Raw genomic sequence first — 24,815 nt, 5'->3', positions numbered from 1 at the left:
TTACAAACGTCTACAGTCATCTCCATTATGAAATTATACATATATTTTTTATGTCCTTTTTTGTAATGGTAAGTTATGGAAGCTTTAACAAACCCTCCCTCTTTCATGAATTACGTAATTTGTGTGCAATTCCTTTCTATAAAACTTATGATTTATCGAGCACAAATAAGTTAATCTATCAAACATATCGCACGTTCGTCAGCTGGTTGGCACTGATCTTTCCAATCGTCGGTCTCATATGAAACAATGTTGCTTCGAAAGTAATTGAATGACAAAATTGTAGCGGTAAATATTTCACTTTAGGAGAGTTAGTGAACTATTTCACAGAATATTATGATGAAAAGATAGATGGCGGAGATCAAAAGGGTTGAGAAGAGATAGTTAACTTTCCCATAAAATTAAAAAAAAGTTAGATAAGTTTCCCATAAAAAATATTGACGATTAATTAGAGAACTGAACACAGAAAATTGTTTTTTTCCTCAGTAATTTACGTATAAACTTCAAATGAAGTGTGGACAGCAAAACTTCAAAACTTGCGTCAGTCTTTTGGGCCATTTTCCCCTATCCACATTCAAGCTGCTCGTAAAATATAATCATCATCATCATCGTCATCAGTGATTCCAGAATATAAGCTGAGCACGTTGGCGGTCCTTGATCCTAAACCTGTACTTTAAAGTTTTTACACGGTTTTGGGCGGATTTCACACGTAAAACAAAAAGCGAAGTTTATAAGCTACGTGCTTTAAAAAAAAAAACTACGTTGAAATACCTTTGCCAGATTTTTGTTTCCATACATAACAATTTTCTTCATTATGATTCGTACGGTCATATAACATCTAGAAACAAGGATAGTTTTTAACGTCGTGTTTATAAACAATACGGTTTTTAGGTCGTTTTTTTAAACAATGCTTTTTCACGTGGATACGCGGCCAACGTAAAACAAAACTTTAGAACATGCTCTGGTCAATCGACCACGGGTTTTTGCATGTCTGCATGTAGATCGTACAAAATGATTGAAATATTCAAAATTTAGCCTAAATTCATATGCTTATAACTTTATGGAATAAATATGTAATTGAATGCACCAGGAAACAGTCGACGTTAAAGTTTGAGTAACTTGCTTGGTCATGTATATTGGCTACCGGAAAACGGTGATGTTCCGGAATTTTCGAGGTCATGTTCAAATCACATTTTTTCAGTCGCTTAGGTATTTGTGCGGTGTGAAGCTGTACAGATGTCTACAGTTTTCCTAGAAATACTAGAACTAATAGGAAGTTAAATGCTGGTGGACGCATTCAGATTTGTTGAAAATCTTCAAAAATAGGAACATTTCCATAAAACAGGGTCCGGAAAATATGGTCAGTAATGATTGTATTTCTAATTTTTTCATCCATATAAGCATCAAACTTCAAGATGATGCTTCCGGTAGCATATTCAGAACCATTAGACGTACTGTAATCACCATCTAGCACGAACACTGTACAGTAGGTTGCATGTGTCTTGGAGGATGTGAATCATTTTCAGAACACACACAAGATGTACTATCCACTATAAAGTATATTCCAGGAGTCCCTTGAGAAGTGACCATTTCGAAACATGACCACATCCCCCGGAGCACTTGGAACCGGCTATATATACAATGGCCATGGCAGCCGATGGTTCTGGAAATGCTACTGGGAGCATCACCTTCAACAATATTGAAGTTTGATACCCATTTTGATATGGCTCCAGGTATGTTCCTAATTGGCCACTTCCACCCGGATACATGGGCTTCGTGGCCTTGCAGTTAGCGGCGTATTGTGCCACGAACCGTGGGTTTGATTCCCGATTTTCGTCAAACGAAAAAAAAACACTGAGTGTTCCGTGTTGTCCCTTGCCTAATGTTTGTGACTGTTCAGTCTGTGCAGCCTTTGGCTGAAGACGGTGTAAATTGTCTTTATACCTGGAATCTCAGTGCAATAATGGTTCTGAATATGATGCCTCTGGTTCTGAATATAGTTCCTCTGGTAAAATATATACATGATTGGAAATACAAACATGACTGACCATATTTCTGAAGATTTATTTTTTTTGTTTCTAGAAAAATTGTAAACATCTCTACAACTTCACACCGTACAAATATACAATTCGACAGAAAAAATGCCACTTGGACATGAAATCCCGAACATCTTCTGTGTCTGGTGGCTAATAGCAAGTTCTTAAAATAATACCAAATTTGCCGTCGTCTGCTTCCGGGTGCATTTGATTTCATAAATTTTGCATAACGTTATAAGCATTTCAATTTCAATCATTTTACCTATCCGCTGTAAACGCAATGCTTTAAACGCTCCACTGAGTTAAGGTGGAAATGAATCGAAGCAAAAACTAAAATTGTCAAGGGATCAAATCTGGGAAACCGAACATTCGTTTGAACTGAAAACTTTATCGATTGGTCACCACCTGAGAGAGACTCGCGAAGAGGAAAAATATCAACGTCATATGCAGCCCAGATTCCCCTCTCACGAAACGTCAAATGCAGCCCACCGTTTTTATGGCTGAAAAAGTGAAAAGTATTGTGTTCAAAGTAAACTGTTATTAAAAACCTCAGTCGGTGGAGCAGTTTTTTCCAAAGTTGCTGATAAATCTAAGCAGAAGATTAATTATTTCTAATGTCTGCTACGTTTGCTGGCATGAAATTTCACTCTAATGGCTATTTATGATTCGATGTGATGCAAACTTTATCATTTTTTGCTGAGAGGTTCATGTGAGGATTTGAACAGCATGCGCATTATTGGTATGCACAAAGTGGAATAAGAAAAAAAAATCAGCAATCACAGAAAAAGAAGACTGTCTTCGCGAGTCTCGTCTCAGGTCACCACCAACAAGTGACAAATTCGTGAACACGTGCATTGGTCCATAAGAAAATAAACTAAGCAATCACAGAGAAAGAATACCGTCTTCGCGCGTCTCGTCTCAGAAATAGACAAATTGAAGAAAATGAAAACACACAGCTCTTTTATTTTCCAAATAAAAAGGCTGTGTATTTTTATTTTCATCAATTTGTGGTTTTAAAAGGAGAAACTTGCTTTTTCAGTTCTAACTTTTGTGCCATATTCTCTTGCGCCTTAAGTTTATAATAGAGTCGCTGGTGCTGACTCTTGGACGATTATCAGCCGTCTCTAACATAGAGTAGGGTAACCGTCCTATTATGGAGGACTTAAGCACAGTGTTGAAATTTAAATCGTATTTCAGTGTCCAAAACCTAAATATTATAATATTTTACAATGCAAAGTGTTAAAACTATTCTTTATCGAGAGTATAGTAAAGTAAAAAAGTAAATTTTGGAATCAAACATACATTTTTTTAACATAAATCTGAAGCTCTTCCGCTGTCCTATTATTGCGGTATTTCGTCCTATTATTGCGGTAGTGCCGTCCTATTATTGCGGTATACAAGAAATCATAGATTTTATTACATTCAGTATACATGCAATGTCACACAATGTTCTAGCATTAAAACTATGCTCCCTCCAGGTTAATGACACTGCACGGTACTGTCAGTTTGTGTAACTTTGGACATATCTATAAAGAAAACTAATTCATTACTTTACGTCACGATCCGAAAACAAATCAACAGAATCGAATGATTTTCTGGTGGTTTCGTCTCTTCTTCCGTCGTAGCTGGACAATGTTAATGTAAATAGACAAGGTTCTTCCATCTGAGACCAGACTAGTCGCTATATAAGAAATGTATTTGTTGACTCAAGTATAACCACAATTAAAAATATTTTTTCACTAGTTTTCACCAATCCAATGCAATTTTTAAAGATTGCTTCCTTGCGATCATCTTTTATCTTAGTTTTTCATCGCATATTTGACATGTGTTACGAATTTCAATCAGTTTACGTGATTTTTCGGTAAAACATCGATTTTATTTACAATATATTTGTAAATAAGAGCAACTATAGGGTAAAAATGAACATAAACCTTTTGTTTGACTAAATAAATGTATGAATAACTCAAAATTATGTCCCTAATTAGTATCCTAATAATATAATTAATGTTTCTAGCAATTACATTTAAAATGACTATTGAAATATCGATTTTTTGAATGAGATTTACAGATACCGCAATAATACGCAAAAAGCTATTTTCATTGTCCTATTATTGCGGTATATGCTTTTTCTCAAAAATATAAAACTTTTATTCAAAATTCAATATCTATCATGTAACTACATCCATACTGAACTGATATACCCGCTACATACAATTGTTTTGGTTCTACACTTAAAAATTTAAGCTTATGAAAACCCGCCCGTAGATAGAGAGACTGGTTAAAAATATAGGCTTTTCTTGATGCATCATTTAAAACTGTTCTTCCAACGATCAAAATCGTTTAATTTTCAAAGCTTTTATCTGGTACAGCTTGGGAATACTATAGGCTTTCATCATCATCGATAATATCCATAGGAAATAGAGTTTTCGATTGATAATGAGGGTTTAACTCTTATACCGCAATAATAGGGAATACCGCAATAATGGGCAAATTACCCTACGTATGCTAATGATTCACCGGTCTTCATCAATAACATTAAAGCGATCTAAACAAAAATATGTATGCTTATGAGAAGATTTGAGGGAACGAACGATTGCTTTTTAAAGATAAGCAAACCAGGAATTCAATGAACAAAACTGAATGACATTTTTCAAACAGAAAAACCCCGCCATTCATCGGTCTAACATATTTCTCTTGTTTCTTTCAGTACTGCGTGATAAATGAGTGAAATTTGTTGAAAATTTTCCCCCGGGCCATTACAAGTGTAAAGTGTGCAATACCGAGCTCAAGGAAGAGAGCGAAGGCAAAAGAAGAATTTGCTCAAGCCAAATAACCGCCATCAACAACGACGTGAAGAATTATGAAGCGAAGGGTTACAATCTTGTATCCCCCGGTGAGCATGTCCCATCATCGGTCCGGAACCCGTTGGGACACCACCAGCAACGGATACGGTGGTCACAGCTATACTCACACATCGCCCTCATCCTCATACTCATCTTCGTCATCATCATCATCAGCATCATCGTCATCGTCATGCTCATCTTATGCAACCACGTCGAGTGCCTCGGAAAAACATGCTCTAACGGAAGATGCGCTGAACAACAACAACAACGGCAGCCTAAGCAGCTCCAGTAGAACTAGCAGTCATAATCACGTCGGTTGGTGCAACGGTGGGAATGTCCACGGTAGCCCAAACAGCGGCAATCAGCATGATTCAGAAAAGTGCAATTTTAACAAAAATAGCTCCGGTCATTTGCCCTCCGGATGTGGCTTGACCGCAGCACCAAACGGCAGCAGTAGTTGCCATACCAGTGCCAGTTCTTCGAATAGTTGTAGTAGTAGCCCCAGCAGCAGCAGCAGTAGTAGCAGTAGTAGTAGTAATAACAGTTGGAAGCACCGTTCATCTTCTTCCCCTGGGCGGGACGGAGAGGACGAAGTCGACGATTGGCGAGTGTATTTCGTCGTAGCGCTGATTGCCGTCCTGTGCTATCTAAACGGTGTCCAGGGTGACTTTGTGCACGACGACATTCCGGCAATTACGATGAACAAGGACGTGCTCGGGCTGAGTCCAATTTCGCAGGTGTTCCGGAACGATTTCTGGGGCACACCGATGGCCGACCTCAGCAGCCATAAATCATACAGACCGCTGACGACGCTGACGTTCCGGTAAGTTTAGCTCTTTTATTTCTGGGGATCTTTGGTTGGCGCTACGCTGCAGGCGGAAAGGTGTGTCCTGTTGTGATTTTCGTTTCTTTTGTGTAAGCAGTTTGATTAATCTGCTACGCGGTGCCCCTGTCCGATGTTACGGTTTTCATAAAGGAGAAATAGTTTTGACGTACGATTGTCGTAATAATACGAAATGTTTATAACCCTAAATAGCCTTCCCTGTTGGTGTTTTAACCGGATATATCGTAAGACAAACGTTGAAATGAGTAAGGCACATCCTGGAACTCTGACTTGTGGATGTTTGAGTGTAATTGATAATTTTTAAATATATTATATAGGGGAAAATCCCCCCGTACCGGACACCTAAGCCGATAAATCCATGATTTCAAGATTATGGGCTCCATGCGATTTTGTTATTAATTTATAATGAATATTATCAATTTTGTTGCATGCATAAATAAGTTTCATACAAGTTTATTCAGCAAAGTTATAGCCAATATGTTGAAGGTTCACTGTGTGGTATAAATTTATTTCCAACTGCTATTGTTTTACTGGAAAGATTGATTAAACTACCAACTTTTGTCCCACCTTACTCTAAGCCTCTGAATGACAAAACAAAAATTGTTTTTACACTAGCGAGAATTATGCAGCTTCTGTTCATATCATGACATTGCACCGTAAGTACCTAAGTGAAAATGGATCAACTTCATCTGAATCCATAATTGAGCCTTCGGCAAGTGGAAAATTAGGACTCCACTTGCCGCGCAATCGTTTGTGTTTGCAGCCTATGGTTCATGCAACCTAGTCAATTTATCTGCAACACTAGCAAATCATAAATTGAGGCGTTTACACCATTTCGAATCGGATAGTTATCCGACAATAGCTGTATTAATACCGCACCGCACACACAAATCGTTGCAGCGAGGTGTTTAACGAGCTCATTTATCCACCTGCACACATCATTATCCAGGTCAGTTCTTGGAGCCGTAGGATTGAATCATTATCACACGGAGCTCCACCAATTAAAACGGCTAGAGCGATAATCATCACTCATCATGGATACCGTACCACCTACAACACAAAAGTGCAATCAATCCATCCAGCTGAGGCTGCCACAAATAGACCCTCGCAGGGCACAATGGTCGGAAAAAAAATAAATTTGGCAAAACCTAGATATATGTTCTATATAGAATAAATATCTAATCTTAATGTGCTATTTGGTCATTTTATAGTTTCAGAAGGGACAATTCACATGTCACGTAACTTTTAAAAACCGTATATTTTTGTGCATCAAAAATATACGGTAAAAACCTCGACACCACTTATAAGACGCGACGTGAGACAGGACACAACACTTATTGTTCTTACAACGATTAAAAGGAGTTAAAATTACCTTTTTAGTCGACCGGTTTCGGTCTCGATGTTGCCCATCTACGGGACGATGTCCGACTGATTACATAATTTACTAACACTAGTATTCGTACTGTAGTCAGTATACGTCGAAAAGTGTTGAAGGTTACTGCATTTTCAGCTTAGTCAGGTGGAAGAGTGGAGACACAATTGGAGCATCGTCCTCATTCATTAGAGGACGATCAGATGTTGCGATATACATGAACTCCCATGCATTCAATGAGATGTTTTTCTGACGTTTTTAATCAACTTTGCATTCTCCCAGTCGACAGTGAGCACGTTCGTTTTCGACCGAGTTCCTATGTTCTCGTAGGCGAATTTTGAACTTGCGCCGAGTCTGGCCGATGTACACTGTAGGGCAATTACTACATGGTATTTGGTATAGTCCTGATGTTTCCTCCTGCGGGATTTTGTCTTTCAGGTTGCATAACAAATCTTTTAGTGTGTTGTTGCTTTTGTAGACTACATGAAAACCGTGGTGTTTGAGAACTGCTTGGATTGGGTTGGTCATCTTTGGGTAGAACGGGAGACTAATTCTTTTAACCTCGTCTTTTGTCGATATCAGTGTTGTGGCATTTTTCCTGTGTTTTTTCCTTTCATGTTTTCGTAGAATTTTATCTACGAACTCCTTACCGTAACCATTCAGTTCGCCTGCTCTGTGAATTCGATTTCTCTCTTCTACAAAATCCTCTCTTTCCATGAGCATATTATAAAGCCGATGCGCCATGGAATGAAACGCGGCTTGCTGCTGAGCACCGAAATGGTAGGAGTCAGAATTTATATACCGATCCGTGGATGTTGGTTTGCGGTATATTCCAAATTTTAAATAATTATCTGCCTTTCTAGTAATCATCAAGTCTAGGAAAGGAAGATTACCATCTATTTCCTTTTCTATGGTGAATTTGATGGTTCTGTGTTGAGAATTCAACAGATCTAAGGTCTGGGACAGATAACGCTCTTTTACCACCGCAAAGATATCGTCAACATACCGTCGCCAGATTCGAGGGAAAAACTTTTCTTTTTGCAGTCCTACTTCGAAATCGCTCATAAAGATGTTCGCCAACAATGGGGAGAGCTTACTGCCCATGCTTAGCCCAAACGTTTGTTTGTAGAACTTACCTCTGAATGAAAAATAGTTCTGGTTCATACAAACCTCGGCCACCAATAGAAGCGCATCGATTTGGTTATGTGGTACACGATTTTGCTCCTTAGTGTCTCCTTAGGCTCCTCAAGGCATCAGTCACACACAGTTCGAACGAAACGTGTAAATTTCTGAGAAATATAATGCACATAATTGGAGCGTGGTGTATCATGGATATTTACATGATAGGTCATGTAAACTTCAATTATATGTGATGTAATCCAGCAGGATCCTCTGTGGTTACATGACATATAACACATTTTTACATGATTTCAGACTTAAATTTACATGACGTCATGTTTACATCGAATATATGAAGTTTACATGACGTGTAATCCTCATAATTTTTAACTGTGCAGGTACGTTTGGGAAAAGGGCGGTTACATCAAATGACACCAGAACTTCACCACGTCGAATTTCGAGGTCTTTCAAATGCTCTACCAACTCAACCGAATTTTGGACGCTTTTACCTTGAGTAATTGGGTATTTCCTCATTTCCTCCACCAACCAAGCAGCCATTCTCTCGGTAGGGGTGCAGACATTTGATGAAATCGGTCGCATTGCCACTGGATCCTTATGTATTTTTGGAAGACAATATAGAGAAGCAACTTTCGGATTGGGTACCTGAAACCTCCGTTCCAGATAATCCTCCCCCACAAGTCGTGCAACTCTATGACGAACGGTGTTAGCCTCTTCCACCATTGCATTGAGAGGATCTTTGGGTTCCCCATTCTTAAATTTTCTCTCCTCGTATGGGCCGGAATCGATCATCTCAAGGACGCGGGAATCATAATCGTGCTTATCCATGATTACAACCGCGTTTCCTTTATCAGCCCGAGAGTAAACTACGTTCCGCGCCTGCAATTGAATTTTGTTCTTTATTTTAATATATTTTTTTAATTATTTTAGTCAAATTGGCGACTTAGAAATCAAAGATATTGCAATTTTAATGCAATTTCAATCCATGATAATATGATTTCTAAAAAAAGATATCTTTTAACAAGCATAAACATTTCAAAATCTTATAAGGTAGTTTTGACCGTCTCTTTGCATGGTGCTCTCCATTGTGCAGGGTTTGGTTGCCAATCGTCAGGTTCCCCTTTGGCAGATTGTGCCACTTTGCCATCAATCTTTTTTTATTATGCGTTGAAATCGGCACGATTTATACCGAAATAACATTGATTGGAGATATTTATCATTTTCTGATGGCTGGAATCCTGTTTCATGGCCCCGCATCCCGCAAACGTCTTCCCAGAAAGCTGATCCCACCACTTTGTCTGATTTTGCAAGTCAAAGTCCTATTACATGGTGCGAGGCAACGCGTATTCTGTGAACGGAATAAGATTTGTGCTTTGAAGTTGGTCTTGGAAAAACGAAGCTGCCAAATGGTGTCACCCCAGAGGATGGAACCGCCGGAAACCATGTTGATCCAGTTTCAGATTCAAGTTGTTATTTTGGATGGCTTTTGATGTTTGGGAAAAAACGTAGGTAATTTTAACATGAAAATCTCAATTTGTCAATTCGTTTAACAATGTGTTCAATCTGAATTAATTTTAAGGTTTCAGAACTTTTTTCACACAACGTTCCCTTCTTCTATGAATTTCTTGTAGGGATAACAAAGAATACGCGGCTTAACGAAGTTACACAAAATTTAGTGCGATTCTTAAAAAATCGAGATCTTTAGGACCAACAAATCAGGTGTGTAATTTGACTACATGCTGAAAAACCTGCTCCTGGGATGATTTATGCATTTATTTTTGAAAAGTTCATTGCTGTTCCGACTAATTGCAGCGCATTTCGTGTTTTATACAAAATGCTTAACTTTGGTATACTTTTTGTTTTCTTTCAAGCAACTGAGTTGAAAATTGGTCCTAAAGATCTCGATTTTTTAAGAATCGCACTAAATTTTGTGTAACTTCGTTAAGCCGCGTATTCTTTGTTATCCCTACAAGAAATTCATAGAAGAAGGGAACGCTGGGTGGAAAAAGTTCTGAAACCTTAAAATTAATTCAGATAGAACACATTGTTAACCGAATTGACAAATTGAGATTTTCATGTTAAAATTACCTACGTTTTTTCCCAAACATCAAAAGCCATCCAACATAACAACTTGAATCTGAAACTGGATCAACATGGTTTCCGGCGGTTCCATCCTCTGGGGTGACACCATTTGTCAGCTTCGTCAATTTTATAATCATAGAATTAAAAAAATATATGTGGTTTAAATCATACTTTTAAAATAAAACTGCTATAATTTCAAACAGTTTTAAATAGTTTTCAATTTTCCAGAAGGGGTTTGAAAATGAAATTTTGTGGTTACAAAATTGAACATATTTAAAATTCTGTGGAGGAAATTTCAGCTCAATTGCTTGGAAGGGAACAACAAAACAAGAGTTTGCCAATGTTGAATATTTTGTATGAAAATCAACATGCGCTGCTGTTATTCACAATAACACTGTATATGATGCATAAAAGAGCTCCGCAATACTAAGAATCTCTGTAAATATTGAAGTTTTTTCTGAAATTTGTTTCAAAACTCAATTCACTTTGTTCTACTTTATCTGGAATTTCTTCGTCGTTTAAAATTATATAGAAAATTGTTAAAAAGGAATTGGTGATACAAAATACGACAAATTTACTTACATATGCAAGACCGAAGATTTTCAAAAATTGTTCCCTGATCAAAAGTCATTCTAGTGTGATACTCAATAATGATTCGTATCCCAACCAAATTGGTATCAATGGTATGAGCATACCGTTCAGGAAATTATGCGTAGTCTCTGCTAATAACTCCTACTGGAATTTCTTGAAGAGCTTCTCTCAGAATTATTCCAAGAAAACCTCCATGTACACCCACAAGTATTTCTTCAAGAACTCATTATTTATTACAATTTCTTCAAAAATATCTCCCATATAATCTCTAGGGATGAATTTCTTTGAAGAACTTCCAAGCAAATTTTCAAAAATGATAGAAACAATGTTTCTTAAGCGATTTCTGCAAAACCAATTTTTGAAACATTGAGGAAAAACGCTCACGAAGAATAACTTAAAACTTCATTGCAGGAATCGAGGAATTCTCTCACTCTAAATCCTCTAAGGATGAACCTCTGAAATAATCCATGAAAATGTCATGGGCGCAACCAAGGGGGGGTTTTGGGGGTTGAAATCCCCCGTAGAGCCTGAAAAAATAGGCTTACCAAGTATAATTTTAAAGCAGTTATTTTCTTAAAATTGTATTAATACTGTTAGTTTCAGTAGCTTTTGTAACTGTATAATAATATATTTCTTTTAAATTTCAAGAGCCCTCAACTTAAATGAAAACAAAATTTTCTTGCGGATTGCTACAATAAAAAATGCTAAGGGAATTAAATGTGCTTGAATTTGTGACAAGTTTGTCAAACATTCAGATATGTTGGGACCATTAAAACATCTGAATAATAAACGTTAATCCGAAGCATAACAAATATTTCATTTGTCTTAGCATTTAGTCAAATTTTATTCTACTTCAAAGCTTTCGGCGGAAACAAAACTAGAATTCTATTGAAGCAGCCAGTAGCTATCGAAAGCAAACATTTTATTTTTAATTACTTATTCATTTTGAAAATTGTTGGGAAAAAGTGAATCTGACTGGTCTCATTAAAAGAATGGATGCATGATCGTCTCAATGTGATAGTAATTCGATTGAACTGCAAAGTTTCCCAAAAACATTATGTATTTTTTACCATTAACACATAGGTATTTGGTTAAAAAATATTCTTGATTTCAAGAGACAACCCAAGCAACCAAAAGTTTGAATAACAGGGCATGTTTTGGCTTAAGCAGCTCACTTCTTAAGTAATTAATCGAACTCTACAGTTTACATAAACTTCGTTGAAGCTGCCTACTCTATCGTTGATATGAGTATGCCTTAGTAGGCTACCTAAGTTGATACTCTATCGAGAATCAAGTTCCGTTAAAATCCGTATTATTCTCTTTAAAAGCGAAAAAGTTTCCCTGAAACAATGAAAAATTTCTACTAGCAGTGATCTTTGGAGTTCACTGCTTAAGTACAATCCAAACTATTGGTTGCTTGGGAAGTTTAGAAAACCCCTCCCAGAACCAAATCCTGATTGCGCTACGGCCATGGACAAATTTCCGACAGAATTCCCTGGGAATATTTAATATAACCCCTGGAGTGATGAGTGCATCGTCCCTCCATTTATTTATATACGAATTCCTAGATGAATTCCTTGAGAAATTTAAAGAAGAATACCTCCTATATCCTTGGGTAAATTCCTCGTGTTGTATCTGTAGGACTGAATTTTGAAATCGCATTTTCAGATGGCTTACTCTGTCTAGTTGTCGAGTTCCAGTGCTTTTTTTTCATTTCTTCGACATTTCGACCGGGATTGTACAACTGTATCATCTGTAGGAGTAAAAGAAATTTTCATTGAAACTCTGAAATTCAGAAGAAATTTCAGTACTTTTTCCCTTAGTCATTCTTTTTAGAATCTTGAAAAGGTTTGCCTACCCCCTACGAGTACGATTCGCACAAACTCGAGCTCGAGCTGCAGCCATTGAGTGTTTTCTGCTGATACACACCACGTCTCACTGGCGTATAGCAACACAGATTTTACGTTGGAGTTGAATAGTAGGATCTTCGTGCGTCGACTAATTTGTCTGTTTTTGCAGATATTTCTAAAATTTGCAAAAGCAGCCCTCGCCTTCTTGATCCGTGCACCTATGTCGATCTTGGTGCCGCCGTCTGACGTCATCTGACTACCAAGATATTGAAAGCTTTCGATATTATCAACTGTTTGCCCAGCTACCGTGAAGCTAGGGCTTCCTAGTTGTGTTCACATCCTACGATTGGTCTTGTTGACGTCGATTTCTAGACCTGCCACTGAGGAGCGTTTGGCAAGAGCATCTAGCTTTCTCTGCATGTCCGAGCGCCGTTGTACCAATGGACCGATGCACGAGTTCAATATTTGACGTTTGAGCGGTGCCGTGTTATTTACGTGACCATGGCAACGAGTGAATTCGGCACCGCTCAAACGTCAAATTAGTGAACTCGTGCACAGGTCCATAGAGCATTATCATCAGTCAATTCGAAGTCATTTAGATACTCCATGGTAATGGGTTACCACAGCAACCCTCGGTTAGGATTACGATCAATTGCTCCAACCAAGATGTCATCAATTACGATGAGAAACAGTAGTGGCGATAGTATACATCCCTGCCTGTAGCTTGAGACAACCCCGATAGGGTCGGACAATATCCGATTCAGGATTACTTTGCACAGAACTTTGAGTTGGTACGAACTTTGCTAGATTGTCGGGTTACAGTAAACGCGCGCTGGCATGAATGCCAACAGTCCCCCAGGTACGATGGCCACCTGGCCAACTTACGTTACGTCACACCGTACATCTAGCACGGCTAGCTTAGCTACTGGACGTTCGTAGATCCCGGAGGTTGTTCTCACCGTCACCGATCTGGGTTTACCACCTATCGCAATCGGCCTTGTGTGCGTGAACCTCTTGGTGCGGCGGGTTCTTACAGGCAAGTAATCGGTAACCCAGGGCTTCCAAATTCGGTTGGCCTGAGATAATAACCAACCTTGACGAAGTGCGATGCCGCTATCGTCCGAAGTACACAAAGGTTTCGATCCATTGAACGAGCCTAAGAGAAAGTGGTTTAGAGTCAAGGCAGGGGCTGAGTCATCGTCAACCGGAATGTGCGTAAGCGGCCTAGAGTTGACAGTGCCCTCGATTTCTGTTAGCAGGTTACGCAATGGTCCTGTGCACGAGTTCACGAATTTGACGTTTGAGCGGTGCCGAATTCACTTGTTGCCATGGTCACGTAAATAACACGGAACCGCTCAAACGTCAGATAGTGAACTCGTGCATCGGTCCATACTTCGCCAGTGAGCTTCCTTGTTGACAGAGTTGCCATTAGATTTTTTTTTGACGCTGCAGATGATGCGTTCCCAACTACCGCCCATGTTAATATCCGTAAACTCCTTAATCAGCCCTTCTTGATTGATTGTATGTACAATTTCTCGAAGTACTCGACTTGCACCAACGAAGTTAGTTCCTCGGTCATTCTGACGAACTTCATTTATTACGGTGGTTTTTATGGTGGTGTGCAACAAGTAGGGAAAGTGTACCAGTTATGGCCATAGTGGTTCCCTATTTGACCATATGGGAAATTTGGTCAACTTTCACATATTAAATCTTTTTGAATGTTTTAACATCAAGATATATCTTAAATCTAACTTCTACAACACACAAAATTTTTCAAAATTTGAAGGAATCAAAGTAATCACGTATGGCGAAATAGGGAACTACTATGTCCATAACTGGTACACCTACCCTAATTTGGTGGCATGGTGGTCACGATGAAGTATATATAATTGGGTGTTTCGTATCTTCAGTTGCGTAATCACAGGCAGTGATTAGGCCTCGCATCCTAAGTTCACCGGATTGGTCTTACTTACTTTACTTTTGATGGCGCTACGTCCTTCAAGACATGACCTGCGCCACAATGTTATGCCAACTAACTCGGTCCATGGCTGCTAACCTCCAGTTACTCCATCGCCCCACACTTCCAAGATCCTGCTCCACATGGTCAAACCACCTAGCTCGTTGCGCTCCCCTTCGGCCGGATTTGAGGTGAACACCATTTTTGCGGGATTGTTGTCCGGCATTCTCACAGCGTGTCCCGCCTATCGTACCATTCTAGCTTTGGTGACTTTCCGGATACTGGGTTCACCGTAGAGTTGCGCAAGCTCTAGGTTCATTCTTCTCCTCCATACGCCGTTCTCACATACTCCGTCAAAGATCGTCCTAAGCACACGGCGTTCAAAAAACCCTAGCGCTTGCAGGTCCTCTTCGAACATTGCCCACGTCTCATGCCCGTAGAGGACTACCGGTCTTATCAGCGTCTTGTACATGGTACACTTTGTACGGAAGTGAAGTTTACCAGACCGCAAGGTCTTGTGGAGTCCGTAGTAAGCACGACTTCCGACAATGATACATCTTCGAATTTCTCTGCTGCAGTTGTTGTCCAACGTTATTAATGATCCGAAGTAGACAAATTCGTCCACCACCTCGAACTCATCCCCGTCGATCATCACGCATCTGCCAATGTGAGCTCTATCGCGCTCGGTTCCTCCAGCCAGCAGATATTTCGACTTCCACGTATTTACCTTCCCTCTAACCCGATCTGCTTCACGTTTCAGCCTGGTTTACTGTTCAGAAACCACCTGGAACGTTCTTCCGTCAATGTCCAGTTGTCAGCAAAACAGATGAACTGGCTGGATTTATTGAAGATCGTGCCCCACATATTGAAGCCCGCCCGTTTCATAACACCTTCTAGCGCAATATTGATCAGGAGGCAGGAAAGACCATCGCCTTGTCGAAGTCCTTTGCGTGTTTCGAACGGGTTCGATAATGCACCCGATATCTTCACACAACACTGTACACTATCCATCGTTGCCTTGATCAGTCTAGTCAGTTTCCCGGGAAAACCATTCTCGTCCATAATCCTCCATAGCTCTTCGCGGTCGATGGTATCATAGGCCGCTTTAAAATCGAAGAATAGGTGGTACATAGGAACTTGATATTCGCGACACTTTTGGAGGATCTGCCGCAACATAAAGATTTGGTCTGTAGTCGATCGCCCGTCCACAAAACCGGCTTGATAACTTCCTACAAATCTGCGATAGACGGCGGAAGATGATCTGGGAAAGTACTTTATAGGCTACGTTAAGAATGGTGATCGCTCGATAGTTCTCACATTCTAACATGTCACCCTCTTTGTATATTGGGTATATTATTCCTTCCTTCAACTGCTCCGGTAGATGTTCTGTATCCCAGATCATGGGTGCAAACAAGTGGCCAACCTGTCCGGATCCATTTTAATAAGTTCCGCTCCAATACCATCCTTTCCAGCTGCTTTGTTGTTCTTGAGCTGTCACCCTAATCCGCCGTACTGATGAAGCTATTCCTCATGCTGTCTTGGTCTTCCTCCTCTGGGCCATTAAGGTGTTCATCGTAGTGCTACTTCCACCTTTCAATCACCTCACGTTCGTCCGTCAAGTTACCTCCATTCTTATTTCGGCTCGCGGCACAAAGCCTTTGCTGGATGCATTAATTTTTTTGTAGAACTTACGCGTTTCTTGAAAACGATACAGCTGCTCCATCTCTTCGTACTCCAACCTTTCCAGGCGGCGCTTTTTATCCCAGAATAGATGGGTTTGCTGTCTTCGCTTCTGTTTGTATCGTTCCACGTTTTGACGGGTGCCTTGCTGCAGCATAATCGCCCGCGCTGCATTCTTCTCGTCCAAAACCGTCCGACACTCCTCGGCGCACCAATCGTTCCGTCGATTTCTTTCCACGAAACCAATGACACCTTCCGCTGCGTTGTCAATGGCTGCTTTGACACAACTCCAGCAGTTCTCACGAGGGGCTTCGGTGAACTCTCCCTCTTCCAGCAACGCTGCTTCAAGGCTTTGAGTGTAGTCAGTTGAGACTTCGAGTAGCTTGAGTCGTTCCAGATTGTACCATGGAGGGCGTCGATACCGAATGTTGTTCACAACGGAAAGTCTTTGGCGCACTTTAACCGCCACAAAGTAGTGGTCCGAATCGATGTTTGCGCCGCGATAGGTTCTGAAGTCGATAATGTCCGATAAGTGTCTTCCATCAATCAAAACGTGGTCGATTTGCGGTTCAGTCTGTTGGGGTGATCTCCAGGTGTACCAATACGGGAGACTGTGCTGGAAGTAGGTACTACGTATAGCCATGTTTTTGGAGGCGGCGAAATCAATCAGTCTAAGGCCGTTTTCGTTCGTAAACTGGTGAGCGCTGAACTCCTCTGTAATCGTTCTAAATTCCTCCTCCTGGCCAACCTGAGCATTGAGATCTCCGATAACGATTTTGACATCATGGCTTGGGCAGCTGTCGTATTCACGTTCCAGCTGCGCGTAGAAACGTCCTTATCGTCATCGTCACTTGCTAGATAAGGGCTGTGCACGTTGATTATGCTGATATTGAAGAAACGGCCTTTGATCCTCAACTTGCACATTCTGTTGTCGATTGGCCACAACCCAATCACGCGCCTCTGCATTTCGCCCATCACGATGAAAGCTGTGCCCAGCTCATGTCTGTTGCCGCAGCTCTAGTAGATGGTATAACCATCCCTATACGTATGTACCGTCGACCCTTTCCAGCAAACCTCCTGCAGCGCTACGATGCCAAACTTGCGCACTAGAGTGTCCATTTCCCGGCCATTTTGCTCGTCCTGAGATTCTGGACAAAAATCTTAGCTTATCCCGCGAAATCCCGGGAATATTCGTATTAAAAAAAACTAGTATTTTGATTGAAATAAAAATACAAATTCAACAATACAATGTTTTTCAAATGAAATAAAAAGATAATGTTACTTTCCAAGATAATATGTTAATTATAACAAATTACTTTTCATGTATGACTTTCTTATTCTGAACAAAAATCTTAACTTAGCTTGACTAATTACGGGTTGGCTAGGAATTTTTCAAATTCTCTATATCACTTATGTATGTAAGTATAGTAAAAAAATGAAGTCATAATATTAAAGCAATTTGCTTCAAACATTTGAAAAGTAATCAAAACTGTTCTAAAGAAACGATTAAAGATCATTGAAGGTATTGTAGAAGTTCATGCGAAAAGTAAGTTACCCACAATTACTGACTGAAGTTTAATTGTACTTGCAAATTTGCTTTCTCAACCTAGGATTATAAAACCGGCTAATATTTGAAAAGAAACCTGAGTAGTTGAACAACAGTTTATTCAGCTGAAACCTGCTTGAGAGTGATTTGTTCAACTCTCATTCCACCAAAATGTTTGTTTGGAAAGCATTGAAACTTTGCAACTAGACTAATAAAAATATGTGTTTCTTACAAAGTAAATAGTTTTTTTTTTCAAGAAAATAATTACCCGTTTATTTTTTTTTTGCATTATGCTTTTCTATTTTATCAAATAAGGCTTGATAGTGCGGAAAAATTTCATTGATGTTCATTGAAACTTGATGGTTTTCATCAAATTCCACGTATATTTCGGGAATCCCGGGATTCCCGGGATGTCAGAACTGAAATCTCGGGAAACGGAAAATCCCGAAATTTGTCAAAACCCGGGATGGACACTTTATTGCGCACCCTCAATAATTCGGAAAGAATGCGGGTACTTTCCAAGAAAATGAAAGACTTACAGTTCCCTGACCCGAGTTTCCAATCGTTAGTCCGTTTTCGATGCCTGGGTCTATACCGATTGTTCCGGTACGAATTTACATTGTATGCTTCCTGTACTGATGATTTTTACGGTTGACTTGTAAGGCCTGCACCAACCCCCTGTCTCGCCGGAGGACCATCAAGCACAGCACTGTTTAGAGTCCCACGCTGGCACTAGGATGATGATCAGCCACTCCTAACATGAAGAACAGACGCTCTGATAAGCTACACCCTCAGAAGAGAGGGGCCCCTCTTCCCTGTCAGCATACGACTAAGGCCCTATCGGGGTCGGTTACCCGATCTTCCCTAAGGTTACTGGTATCCCAGGCGGTACCACGGGGAGGTAGGGATAGGAGTTACTGGACAAGAGGCTAAGAACTACAAATTAGGTCTATTTTATACCTACCGGCAGTGATGATAGCCTCACACTCAAATCTCAATCAATATGCTCTCCCGTGAGAGCAAACTTAATAGAGATCTGCTTCGCAAATCTGACGCCTGAGATTTTGATGTGGAATCACTCAATCAACTCATAGCGTGAAAAATGATTCAATCGCAAAACCCGCCAAAAACTAGTGAAACCCGAATGTTGTTGTTTACGTTAGAAAGGATTACTGTAATTTTACCAGACTAACAAAAAATTATTGCCGTGTGTGAGTGAGCTGTGGAAATACGAGACAATGAAAAAGGTGAGTCAACTCATGATTTTTTGGCTGCTGAGTTGCGTGATTGACAACTCACGCATGAAAAATCCCAAGCGGGAGTCATGAGAAATTGAGTTTTTCACAACACTGCCTGTGCGTGAAGTACCAATGGTACGCATTGTCCAGTCATTTACCACCCCCGCATTGGTCTTACCGAAGGTGATTTTGGTGAGTTGGACTTGACTTAAGTATTGTTACAACAGCGCCATGCTCGATTCAGGATAATTTCCATCCGATTCTTCCCTGGATTATTGACGTTCGTTATTGGGAATATCGTAAGGTACGGAATCTTTGGGAAAGCTCTTCCTGGCGTAGCCTTTTTAGACGAAATTGCTTATCTTCTTGTTGAGAGCATTCGCTAGTGAGTTTTCCTATTCGCTTTCTAAGACATTGTAGTCGTTGGAGGGCCATCTGAAAACTGCCTAGCAGCCGAACATTGTCATATCGCCACAATAAACCTATTTCATAACGGTTTCCTTTTAGTATTTTGTAAGTTTCGAGCAAACTCTGCGCTTGCTCTTCTTCAGCCGAGACAAGACGTTTTTTTCCGGTTGAACAACTTCTAGACTATCCACTGCGAAATACTCTTTCATCATTCTATGTAAGTCCTCGTCCAAAGACAAGTCGCAGGCGCAGATGTGGAAAACTGAAAGAACCAGATTGGCGGCTTTGTTGCTTTTGCCTCCCCTACAAATTGCCTATCTTAGCCGAGTATTGACAGCGAGCCGATCCTTTTTCGCGGCTTTTCTGAACAAGGGTGAGGTGCTGCTCCTTCATTCCGATGAGAATTTCACCGAGGTTGATGATCGGCAGACTTGTGAGGTGTGGATACTTTTCGACCATCTCTTCGAAGTTGAGCGTTTGCGATGGGAGCAGGAGTTTTAGATCCGTTTTGAGACGGTGACACAATCTATTGCAACGAGGGAACAATCGGTCCTTGATTTGTTCCTTTGGGTTGGCTTAACTCATCAGCTGCCATGGAGCTGGAGCACATATATGTTTGTCCCAAATCGGCATTCACGCATTTTTCCTCCGGTACCAGTAAGTGTACCGTACCATTGGCTCTTTGTTGACTCTGAATTCAAATAAAATTATTTCTCTTAAAAATCTTAAATCACTCTCGACGTCTTCTTCTTCTTCTTCTTGGCAACTAGGTCCTCACTGGGACAAAGCCCGCTTCTCAACTTAGTGTTCTTATGAGCACTTCCACAGTCAGTAACTGAGAGCTTTCTTTGCCAAAGTTGTCATTTTCGCATTTGTATATCGTGTGGCAGGTACGATGATACTCTATGCCCAGGGATGTCAAGGAAATTTCCATTACGAAAAGATCCTGCACCGACCGGGAATGAAATCCAGCCATCTTCAGAATGGCTTTGCTTTGTATCCGCGGACTCTAACCACTCGTCTATGGAACACCCCCTTCTACGTACTTCCTCATCAATCATATATATCTCAGAATCAAACAGATACAAATATTTAATTCAATCGTTTTCATTTTTCCGTGTAGACTACAGTTGCTGTTTAAGGCTCAAGAATCCATCATTCAATCATCAGCAATCATCAAAAATGAAAAACCAGTATTTTCGTTCAAATTTAAAGGAATCCTCATAAAAATCTATCATCGCAATCTAACTAGAAAGTTTAATGCAATGATAGATTTTCATGGACATTGCTTAAATTTTGAGCAATAAAACTCGTTATAAAAATTTGTAAAACGATGATGGTTATTTTCCTCTTAACTCGGTTGAATTGAAATATTAGCTAAATCAATTCTCCCAAAATACTCCCAATACCCAAAAAGCACTTTGCATCAGGTGGGCGGATACTTATCCACAAGAGTCTTCAAACCAGTTGTGTTGCATGTATTTTATTTCCCATTCCAACAAAAAGTAGGTCAATCATATTTCTCAACTTACCAATCATGGCCACAACTATGAAAAAATTAACGGCCCCAAGTACCGAGAAACAAGACACTTTGGCTCAACAATCATCCAACAACCAACCACATCCATCAGCAAGTCCGGAAATTAGAACGAATGTTCCAAAATGAACACAACAAGTCTCTTGTGCTGCAAATGGCTTGGTTTTCTGAGCACTTTTGCATATTTGCTCAACTAGATTCACTTCCCATGTCAACTAGCAGAACAACTACCGAAAATTGCCACGACCAACTTCGGCAAATGGCCTTGAGACAGTATGGGGAACCCCGAAACAGAACGGAGAGTAATCAACATTATGACCTGGGTTGACATAAAAACCGAATCCGATGACGACGAGATGGCAACCCCCGGACCGCAAGACTTTCAGGTTTGAGCTTTCTCACACGAATCGGGAGCAGAAGATGAGATATTTACCATAAATCCATTAAGCATATATCAAAATCAGAACATCCATTGTTATGACTATATGAGAGTCTGTGAGTGTGGGAAAATGGATGTCTGGCTTCTCTCGCATGGCTCCTATATCTGCATACGCCACGTCAACTCAACACATCTATGTATGTGTGTATGTGAACTAACTATATTTCACATTTATGCTCCACCAGCGATATCCGGGACGAACAATCTGATACGGTGGAGGTTTTCACATTGAGAGTCGTGGAGCACTTGCTTAAAACTTGTGTCGATCCAATGCTGAGAAAATAATTCATGTTTTGGAGTACAATTTTTGAAGAGTTTCACAATTTTAAACAAAAAATTTGCGAACAAAATTTAAAAAAAATCCTGATCGCATTTCATACTGGCAGCATCTACTCAGATTTCAATGAAACTTTCTGGATGTTAATCTTTTCTCCTTGGCAGTACGTCCTCACAACTTAGTGTTCAATGAGCACTTCCACAGAAATCAAGGAAATTTCCATTACGAAAAGATCCTGGGCCGACCGAGAATCGAAACCAGACACCTTCAGCATGGCTTTGCCTTGTAGCCGTGGAAGGCTAAGGAAGGAAGGCTAAGGAATGTTTAGACCTTAGCTAAGCCATTAATAAGAAAGCCAGAATGTTGTAAGCGAGAAATGACAACTCCTACAAAAAATTGTTGTGTGATGACTTGTACATGATAGACTGAATTTTGAATAAAATACTGAAAAATCTCTTAAAAAAGGTTTTCAAAATTTAAAATCGATGTTTTTGATTAAATTTGGTCTCGAGATAGTAATTAACGTTTACTATCAATCGTTCATACGTCGCGATATGGGCACTTTAAAGGGTTTTTTTTTAATCATTGAATTATGAGATGATTGTGACTGTCACTTGTTTGATTCAGTTTTGCTTTTTTTATTAATCGTTCACTACTTTATTTAAACTTTATTAGATTTCTGATCTAATCGTGGTGGTATCATCGAAATCGTTTGTGAATTGGCAAAGTTCTTCTTCTTCTTCTTCCTGGCGTTACGTCCCAAGTGGGACAAAGCCTGCTTCTCAGATTAGTGTTCTTATGAGCACTTCCACAGTTATTAACTGAGAGCTTTCTTTGCCGATTGACCATTTTTGCATGTGTATATCGTGCGGCAGGTACGAAGATACTCTATGCCCTGGGAATCGGAAAAATTTACTTTACGAAAAGATTCTCTAGCAGCGGGATTCGAACCCACGACCCTCAGCATGGTCATGCTGAATAGCTGCGCGTTTACCGCTACGGCTATCTGGGCAAAAGTTATTGCAAGTTAAAAAAAGACCATTTTTTTATGTTGGCACTGTAAAGTTCAATATCAATGAACATTTTTGTTACATAAAGTGCTCCGCAATCCGAAAGGTCTGAAAACCCCTGTGATACGGCATACTGATGAAAGTGCCGCCACCGCCGCTGTTGGAGCAGCTCACTCAGAACGGAGATGGATCATGGATGGGATCGAGCGATGAAGGAGCTGCAGTGCTTTTTATACGAAGCCTCATCGTGCTGACTGAATGTGACAATAGATTCATCTTCGTTGTTCGCTTCCCCATCATCGACGGAGAGAAATATTTGCTGAGTGTGGAACATAACAATGACAGCACATCAAATATGTATCTTTCAGATAGCTGTCCAAGCTTTGAAACATTGTCTGGAAATTGGATATCAATTTGAAAACTAATATTTGAACTGCTGATGGGTTACAGGGTTTGAGGTCCGTGCTCGAATTTTAATATGAGCGAGCATCTGGTTTCCAGGTGGTTATCGAGGTCTGGAGTGCTGGGAAGATAGTAGGCCACTATTCTGTAGCAATTCTCTAAAAATCGTCGCTTAAGTCTCTGTTTCAGCCTAAATTGTTTGTAAGGGGATTAGGGGTACAATGAACACACGGGGCGAAATGGACACTCCTCTACTCTCTACTCTTTTCTCAGATACTATACCACAATTACCGTAAAATCGGGTGTAATTGATCAGAAGGGTGAAACTGATCATCGTATCCCACAATTTTATTTATTCCTAATGGAGCACAAATATCAATGTAACCTGCAGTAAATGAACGTTGTTTGTCGTCACTATTGTCGAATTGTGTGTTGTGAAGTTTTTTGCGTTAAAGAATGTTTATTACTATGGAAATAATGTAAAATTTCAAAATCATGCACGGTGCAGTATTGACAAACATCCATGAACTTCTAGTTCTAAACAAGGATTTGAACATTGTACAAACCTGAAAGTTTGTGAGGATGCTTGAGATATATCCTCAAACTAGGTTTAATCACCAATACTCGTACCAATTAGCTCATATGGTTGAAGTAATCGAATTTCTGTTAGATATCATTGAATTCCTTAGGAAATTGCATACATTTAGGCGTTTTCCGCGTAATTCTTGAAATTTAATAAATTAAATAATAATTATTTATATAAATATTGCATTGCGGATTCAGGGAGCTCACATTTATCATGTAGAGTTGTTTTGAAAACTAACAATAATGACATTGACAAGTGATCAATTTCACCCCGATATGAGGTCCCCTGATTTTTTTATTTTAGAGATATTTGTTAACACTAAAATTACATTTGTTGCAAAATTGCGGTACATGAGTCGATGAGGCTCCCCTTCGTACTTGTTTTCCTGCATTCAGTTGTTTGGCATTGTCAACATTATAGAAAACAGAAAAGAAAAACTGTAAAAAATGAGCAATTTCACCATAAATTACGGTACCCTCTGAGATTTTGCCACGTATTCTTCCACCAGTGTTTCCAGTAGTAGTCGAATACCCAACGATTTCTACAGAATACTATAGCAAGTATTCATATCAATGCAAAACAAATTCCTACAATGATTCCATTCGATATTTTTCAAGAAGTTGCTCCAGAAATTCCTAAAGATCATTTTTCTGGGAGTCCTTTTTTTAATAATAATCTAATCAATGTTTCTAGAAAACTTTCTTAGAAGTTAAAGGGGTTTCAAGAGATTCGTGATAGAGTTTATCCGGTTTATTTAACAGAAGTCTTGTCATAGATTACTATAGAACTTGCCGAATTTTATACCTTCCAAAATTTATCAGGGAATTCTCCAATAATTTCTAAAAATATTTTTGACAACATCCTGGAGATATCTCTCGATACAATATTTGATAACTTCCTTGGCAAATGTTTCGGCGAATTTGTTGGGGAACTTCAAATAAAATCTGTGAAGTAGGGTGCGGCTTATTTTTCGAAAGTTCTTA

The 24,815-nt window shown here is 39.7% G+C and overlaps 1 protein-coding gene across 1 annotated transcript in view; it reads left to right on the top strand.

The window, feature by feature from the left end:
* LOC5565213 (transmembrane and TPR repeat-containing protein 1) overlaps nucleotides 1–24,815 on the top strand; it is a 790,448-nt gene that overhangs the window by 489,661 nt on the left and 275,972 nt on the right. Inside the window, exon 4 of the mRNA XM_021851740.1 lies at nucleotides 4,741–5,699. Coding sequence (XP_021707432.1) covers nucleotides 4,894–5,699 — 806 coding nt within the window. The 5' untranslated portion in view covers nucleotides 4,741–4,893. The remainder of the gene's footprint in view (nucleotides 1–4,740; nucleotides 5,700–24,815) is intronic.

The sequence above is a fragment of the Aedes aegypti genome, chromosome 3, assembly GCF_002204515.2.
Source record: "Aedes aegypti strain LVP_AGWG chromosome 3, AaegL5.0 Primary Assembly, whole genome shotgun sequence".
Taxonomy (NCBI): Eukaryota; Metazoa; Arthropoda; class Insecta; order Diptera; family Culicidae; genus Aedes; species Aedes aegypti.
This window is presented reverse-complemented; position numbering and strand designations above follow the sequence as displayed.